This window comes from Octodon degus, unplaced genomic scaffold (genome assembly GCF_000260255.1).
Source record: "Octodon degus isolate 3935 unplaced genomic scaffold, OctDeg1.0 scaffold00178, whole genome shotgun sequence".
NCBI classification, from domain to species: domain Eukaryota; kingdom Metazoa; phylum Chordata; class Mammalia; order Rodentia; family Octodontidae; genus Octodon; species Octodon degus.
The window spans coordinates 799286-806425 of NW_004524754.1; the positions used below are offsets into that span (position 1 = coordinate 799286).

A 7140-nucleotide genomic window follows, 5' to 3' on the forward strand; every position below is an offset into this window, starting at 1 on the left:
CCTTCCTTCCTTTCTTCTCAGAGCCTTGCTATGCAGATCAGGCTGGCCATGAACTTGCTAAGTAGCCCAGGCTGGCCTTGATTAAACTCACAGCCATCTTCCTGCCTCAGCCTCCCAAGTACTAAGATTATAGGTGTGTGCCACTCTGCCCGGCTGCTGTGAATTATTTAAAATTCTAGGGCCAAGGATATAGCTCAGTGGCATAAGTGCCTGTCTGGCAAGTGCAAGATCCTGAGTTTGATCCCTGGTACCAAGAAAAAAAAAAAATTTAGATCCGCCTTCCTTAGAAGAGTTTGCACTTTTACACTTTTCCAATTATTAATGAAAGACCCTTTTCAGTTAAAGGGATTATCAGCAAAAACTAGTAAGTGAGCACACGGTGCTGCGGGAAGGAGCCAGCCACTGTTGTTGCTCTTGGGTGACAGGCGTCTTCCTGGTTTCCAGCAGGCGGGGTCTGTTCTGCTCTCCGCCACTGCGGTGGCCTCCCCGACCCCATCACGTCCCCTTCTGGAGAGTTTCCCAGGCTGGGGAGCCACTCCCAGGCTAGTGCCTTCCCCCTCGGCAGGACTGTGGCTCCCTGCCACTTCCAGAGAGGAAACCTCCTCATCCTTTCTCCCGCAGGGTCCTCAGCCCCTCTCCCCATACCTGCGGTCCCTTAACTTGAGGGCCATGAGCCTGTGGCCTGGAGTCTTAGAAGCCTGTCCTGGCCCCCAGACCCTTCTGGAACCCGGCGAGGGTGACCACTTGGGCCCCCCTGGCCGGGGCCTCCCCAGCCAGTTCTCGGGCCCCCACTCACGTGTTCCGGTTTCCGCCGCTCCAGACAGAGCCGCGTACAGCAGCAGCCACCAGCCCCGCTCCGCGCCCATGAGGCTGCTGTTCTCGGCAGCTGCCCGGCAGCTGCCCGAGGCGCTGGTGACAGGGCCTGCAGAGAGCTCTGCAGCAGCCCCCGCTTGGCCCGCCGGTCCTCTTTGGACTTCGCTTTCGCTTTCGCTTTCTTTCCTAGTCACTGTGGCTGCATTTGCCTCTAGGCAAAGCCAGGTGGGGTGTTGGTCCAGCTCCCCGTCCTTCCACTTTCCCTGAACCCCAAGTCTACAAGTGCTTTCACGGCACTCATTCGCTTCCCTCGAGTCCCAGGGAAGTGGGGGTGTAAACTGAGGGGACGGACCAGCAGCGACAGAGCCAGAGCGGATTCCTGGGGGCCTGGGCACTGTCCCCCTTTTCTGCTGGAGCCACACCTGCTCTGCTCTGTCTCACTGGAGCTGCAGAGAGGAAGCTGGAGAGCTACGATATGGGAGTCTGTCACCAGTTTTTTTCTTTAATTAGATTTTATTGGTACATTTTAGATATACAAAATGATCACATTCATCGAAGAGAATTTGTACCTGTACAGGATACAACTAGATTCCTCCCCCCATTTCCCTCCCTCCCTTCAACCCCTCCTCTCCTCTGCATTTACAAAAGCTTTGTTTCCATTTTTTCTTCCTTTTCTCACTTATTTATTTATTTTTACTTTTACTTTTCCCCCTTCTTTATTCCCTCCCCATTTAAATATTTTCTTCCTATTTCACAATACCTGATATTCATTTTGGTCCTTATTTACACTTTCAGTTTCTCACACTAGAGAAACAGTGCTGTCACTTTTCTTTTGCCCCCTTGTCCTCGTTTTTTGAGACAAGGATATAGCACTTGGGGCTTTCACTGCTAGAAGTGTTTTACAGCCAGAGCCCAGGCCCTCCTGCAGTGCAGGAACCAGACTTGCTGGGCTCTTGCCCTGGTCACCACCAGTGGAGGACAGGCACTCTGTCATGTGTATACAGCAAGGGGTCTCAAGGACAGGATGGACTGGAATAGACCCTGAGCTCACTTTACATGGCCAGTGGGGCAGAGAAGAAGCCAGCCCTGTTGCAGTGAGACCTTATCTCCCACCCAGCTGCTCAGAGGTAGGAAGGCAGCTCTGGCTTCCGGTGGTCTTCCTGGATGGGGATGGTGTGGCCTTCCTCCTCCCGGGGGCAGCTGTAGGGATAGGGCTCTGTAGTCTCCTCTGGGTTTGCTCTTTTGTCTACAGAGGAGGGGAGTGGAGAGAGGAAGTGAAGCAGGAGGAGAGAAGCTAAGGAGGTGAGCTCAGGGCTGTCAGGAGGGCACCAGGATGAGGAATGGAAGCGTAGGGACTGGGCTTGGTGAGGCTGGGGCAGAGGTGCTTTGGGGGTTCCAGGTATGGGCAGCAGGGCTGTGGTGGCAGGTATGGCACAGGGCCGGGATGGAAGGCCTGGGTTCTGTCTCTTACTTGATTGGCATTTTCTCTGTTGGTGGAGGAATAGGGCTCCAGCCAGGGTGAAAACCAAAAGCATTCCAGAGAAGATCACAAAGAGGCGGATACATTCTGAGCTGCACAGGGACCCCTGGGCTGTGAGAAGCAGGGCACACAGGGGTCTTGGGAGGGTCTAGCCCTGCCCTCCTGTCCCCCCAACTCTACCCTACCCTGTCTCTCTCAGTAGACTCTGTTGCCTCCCCTTCTCACCCCTCCTTTTTTTTTTTTTGTAGTACTGGGGATTGAACTCAGGACTTTGCATTTGCTAGGCAAGCGCTTATTGTACTGAGCTATCTTACCCTTCCTTTAGGAATATCCTGTTGGGCCTCTGTGCTTTCTCTCTGGGACTGGGGATTAGAGAGAAAACTCACATGGCCAGGGGGCGGTGAGAGCTGGGACTGGCAACTGCCTGATGTCAGCTGGAGTTTGCACAACTCTGACTGTCCTGGCCTGCAGCGCCTCTGGAAAAGCAGCCTGGGTGAGCCCTACAGGGCACACTGGGCTACAGGCCCAAGTGCTGCTGGGAAGGCAGGAACAGGCTGGCCAGGAACTTCTCTGGGGTGAGTGTGAGGAGCACTGGCTGAGGTGTCACCCTTATCTCAAGTGACTGGACACTGGGGGCAGGGGCTGGAACTTACTCTTGGCATAAGGTGAATGGCTGGGTAGAAGGTGTGGGCCTCGGGGAGGAGTGGTCAGGCCTGGAAGAGGGTCACACTCGGTGCACTCCTCGTCCCTGCACTGCCGGTCCTGGGGGCAGGCACACTGGGTGTTGGTGGTGACGTTGCAGCTGTGAATGGAGATACCTGGCGGAAGAAGGTCGGGCTCAGAGGACACTCAGACCTCAACCACCCACGGGCCCACATGTTCAGTCCCCAGCCCATTCCAGGGACGCGACCTCTTTCCATTCCCTCTGTCTCACTCCACCCCTAAGAGGGCCTACCCCTCCCTTGTGGCCACCTGTGGGCTCCACTATTATTCTGGTTGTTACTAAAGAAGAAAGTTGGTCACTTCAGAACATTCCTAGGCTCAAAAATGGAAATTGCAAAGCAGAAATAACTTACATCATTTTCTTTCATTACTCATGGATACTTTCTACTGAAATACGATACACGTACAGAGAAGTATACGTATCCTAAATTCAAGCCGTAAGTGGGATCGTGCGGTGTGGACTTATTCTGTCTGGCTTCTTTTCCTGAGCCCCTTTGTGCAGTTCATCCCTGGGGCCGATCCAAATTGCAGAGCATTCATTCTGAGTGCTGGGGGAACCCGTCGATAGCCGTGTGGCTTCCCAATTTCAGCAGTTGGAATGGTGCTGCTGTGAGGCCTGATAGGTTTTTAACTTCACTAGAGAGTTACTGATTACAGACATCCTTTGCCATTAGCCTTCTTTTTGAGACAAGTTCTCACTATATAGTTTGGGCTGGGCTTAAACTCACTTATGGCCTTGAATTTACAGCAATCCTCCTGCCAGCCTTCCAAGTGCAGGGATTACAGGCGTATACCACCACACGCGGCTCTTTTACCTTTAAAATATGAATTTTTCTCCAGTGTGGGGGTCAGATGCTGGTGGGGGGGGGTTTCAAGGCTGGGTTGGCAGGTATTTGGGGCTGAGAGGAAGGAGTATCAGAGGACAGCAACACTTGGATATGGGACAGGCTTGAACAGGGGCCTCACAGCTGTGTAGTTATTAGAGCCTTGGTGTCCTGAGAGCCATGACAGGTGGAAGAGAGGCCCAGGAAGGGAGGACACCAGGAGTACGCTCAACCCTAATACTTCCTTTCCTTAGGCCTTTTATCTAGACACAGGAGAGATAGGTTCTTTCCCATCCTAGCTGCCCTGTGGCCTCTTATGAATTCTGACTTTGGGCGGCTACTGGAATTTGTGGCTGACTAGGAACTCTGAGCCCACCTGGTCAAGGATCCATTAGGGAAGAGTGGGAGACACTGGGGACAATGCGGGGGGGGGGGACAAGCGTGGCAGTGTAGGGGGCTTGTTAGGGCATCTGCTGAAAGGGAAAGGATAGGGCTGAGGAAGGTGTCAGGCTCCTCACTGTGGATGAAGTGCCCTTGGCTGCAGGACTGAGAATCCATTTACTTGTTTAACCCGTGCACAAAAGCCAGCTAATTTCAGGCACTTCCTCCTCTTAAAGATGTGAACACTGACACAGAGCTAAGTGCGCTGTGCTGGGGTCTCCAGGAGCCTCCTGTAGCCAGGTGCTATCTGGATACTTTGAGATCCGGAGGCTGTCTCTCAGAGGAGACCTGTGCGTGCACTGGGGGGTCTGGGATCAGAGTGGGGGCCACTAGCTCTTATCCCTAGGCCCCTTCTTACCAGCTCCCCAAGCTTTGCTCCCCCTCCCCTAGTCATAGGTAGCCCCGCACTGATACCTGCCTTACCCAGGGTATCCAGTGCCCACCGCCTTCCCTGTGTTGGCCTCCCACCCTGCTTCTCCTCAGTGCTATTTTCCAGGGTCACCCCCACACCCTTGCCTGTCTCACCCCAGTGGCAGTGGCGACAGCTCTCGCAGTGGCGCCGACTGTGGTAGTCTGGAGTGAAGGAAGCACCTGGTTTACACGGGTCACACTGAGTAGCTGTTGAGTGCCGGTTGCAGTCCTTCACCAGGAATGTCCCTGTGAGCAGAGGCCCTTAGGTCAGCTTGAGAGAAGCTGCTGGTCTTCTTCTCAGGGCGGTGGGGCTGCCATGAGCCACTTCTCCCCCATTTGCAGGTCCTGTCCCCACGTACCTGGCACACGCGGCCTGCCTTACCTGGACTGCACATCTGACAGCACAGCCTCTCTGGGGAGCGGTAGTGCCTCTCGGGGCAGCTCTCAGGGGCCAGGGCAGTTGAGAGCTCCAGCAAGGTCCCCAGCATACAGAGCCATCCAGGAGGGGGCCAGGGCATCGCTGCCACCCAGGGAGCTGCGTCTGCCTGCCAGTAGCTGAGTGCTGGGCACTGGTGCCTCGTTGTCCTTCCTGGGCAGCAGCCACAGTGTGAGAGCTGCCCTGCTTCAGTGGCAAGCTGTGCTCAGGTGGCAGTCAAAGCTCTGTAGTGGCTAGGTCTTTTTTTTTTTCTCACAGCAGCATCCTCCACCTCCTTCCCCTTTTCTGAGTAGCAGGGAGGAGGGCGTTAAAGGGCAAACTGACACAGCCTGTTCTTCAAAGATATTTCCTCTCTCTCTGTCTCTGTCTCTGTCTCTGTCTCTCTGTCTCTGTTTCTCTGTCTCTTTCTCTCTGCTTCTCTGTTTATTTGTCTGTCTCTCTGTTTCTCTGTCTCTCTGTCTGTCTCTGTTTCTGTTACTATCTCTGTCTGTCTCTATATCTGTCTGTTACTGTCTCTCTGTCTCTTTGTCTGTCTATCTCTGTCTCTCTGTCTGTCTCTGTCTCTGTCTCTGTTACTGTCTCTCTCTCCCTTGAGGATTTTTTTACAAAAAGTGTGGTCAAACATAGCCGCTCACATCTCTTATTTACAGACTTGGACATCCAGGTGCCCACACGGCCCCCTGTCCAGGTTACTACAGTTAATCTTATGTCTTCTCTCCCCTACCTCCAGCCCTTCTTTCAGAGGTGAGCAGTTTAAAAAAGGAAGTGGTATTGGCCTTGAGATCCATAGCCTTTATGCTGAGAGGCTAGGAGCTGGATGAATTTTGGAAGACAGAATTGTGCTGGAGCTGGATGCACTCATGGGCAAACGGCACTGCCACGACACAGCTTTTAGCTATGCTGAGTGTGACAAATCATGGCACAACTGGCCTTGCATGGATCAAGGTCTGCTCTTACGGCCAAGAGAGCGTGCTGCAACATTGTTCAGAAGCAAAAACAAGGGCCTTGGCCCTGTGTCTCTTCTGGTCCCCCTGTGGGCTACGAGATCATGTATGACCTCTGGTCTCGTGCCAGTCTGTGACACAGGCACTGCTTTTGTCCCGTCCCCCCGTTCTGGCTGGGTGGGCACTGTGTCGGGGAGCAGTCGCGTGTCTCCCTTCCTGGACTTGGGCACTTGAGCGGTTCCTGTGTGGGTCACCCATCTCCTGTTTCCCGGTTCTCCTGGGAAGTCTTACGTGGGCCGTTGGCCCCTTGTTCTGGGAGCTACAGAGTGAAGTGCACCCCTCTCTGTTCCTGCTCCCGTGCAGTGGTACGGTGTGCCTTGCTTGTCCTGGGCACTTTTCATTCAGGGCTTGCAGTTGTTTTCGCGCCGCTCATGAAGTGTCATAGCCCTGTGGTCGCACCTGGTAGATCTGTTAGATCTGTTCTCTCTATCTCACTCTTCAGTTTCCTTTCTCTTCATTTTTTCCACCCCGCCTTTCGAAGCCCCTCTACAGCTCCTCAGGGGGTTCTACTCAGGCATGAAGCCACATATGGTCGCCACGTGGACAGCTGTGGAAAACCATCCTTTTCACGGTGTGGTGGGACTTTCTGCCAGATTCCACCCATCAAGAGCAGTAACTTAGGGATGTGAGGACTTTGCTGTTGCTAAGAGTCCCAGCCCATTCTTGTATTCTGGTAAATGTGTCCACCATTAGCCAGGTCTTGTGACACACAAGTATAATCTCAGCTACTTGGGAACTGAGGCAGGAGGACCATAAATTCAAGGCCAGCCTTGGCAGGTTAGTGGGCCCGGTCTCAAAATAAAAAATAAAAATAAAAAATAAGAAGGGTTGTGGGTGTAGCTCAGTGGTAAGCGCTTGCCTAACTTGCATGAGGCCCTGGGTTAAAAACCCCATACTACAAAGCAAACAAGCAATACAAAGCAAGAAACCCAACAACAACCTAAACGTCTTTGTGAGTCTTTACCTCTAAGATAGGTAAGGATGCAGATGGTGGCAGGTTCTGAGGGA

At 53.4% G+C, this 7140-nt stretch overlaps 2 protein-coding genes across 4 annotated transcripts in view; both read right to left on the reverse strand.

The window, feature by feature from the left end:
- Tapbpl (TAP binding protein like) overlaps positions 1–980 on the reverse strand; it is a 7318-nt gene extending 6338 nt beyond the window's left edge. For all 3 annotated transcript variants that reach the window (XM_023703740.1, XM_004643586.2, XM_023703739.1), the window contains exon 1: positions 797–980. In XM_023703740.1, the coding sequence (XP_023559508.1) occupies positions 797–866 (70 nt within the window). In that variant the 5' untranslated portion in view covers positions 867–980. The remainder of the gene's footprint in view (positions 1–796) is intronic.
- Positions 981–1623: 643 nt separating this feature from the next.
- Positions 1624–5352, reverse strand: Cd27 (CD27 molecule). Its single transcript, XM_004643587.2, has 5 exons — positions 5075–5352; positions 4807–4938; positions 2947–3111; positions 2285–2404; positions 1624–2059 (listed from the first exon to the last, which is right to left on the reverse strand). Exons 1-5 carry the CDS (start codon positions 5208–5210, stop codon positions 1935–1937), a joined length of 678 nt encoding a protein of 225 aa, XP_004643644.1. The 5' UTR covers positions 5211–5352; the 3' UTR covers positions 1624–1934.
- Positions 5353–7140: the final 1788 nt, after the last annotated feature.

Bases quoted from the DNA above. Each gene is read 5' to 3' on its own strand.
- Cd27 (XM_004643587.2), bottom strand. From the start codon at position 5,210: ATGCCCTGGCCCCCTCCTGGATGGCTCTGTATGCTGGGGACCTTGCTG. The intron at 4,939-5,074 runs GTAAGGCAGGCC...CTCTGCTCACAG, and splicing joins CTGTCAGATGTGCAGTCCAG to GGACATTCCTGGTGAAGGAC. The intron at 2,060-2,284 runs GTAAGAGACAGA...CCTCCTCTGTAG, and splicing joins ACAGAGAAAATGCCAATCAA to ACAAAAGAGCAAACCCAGAG.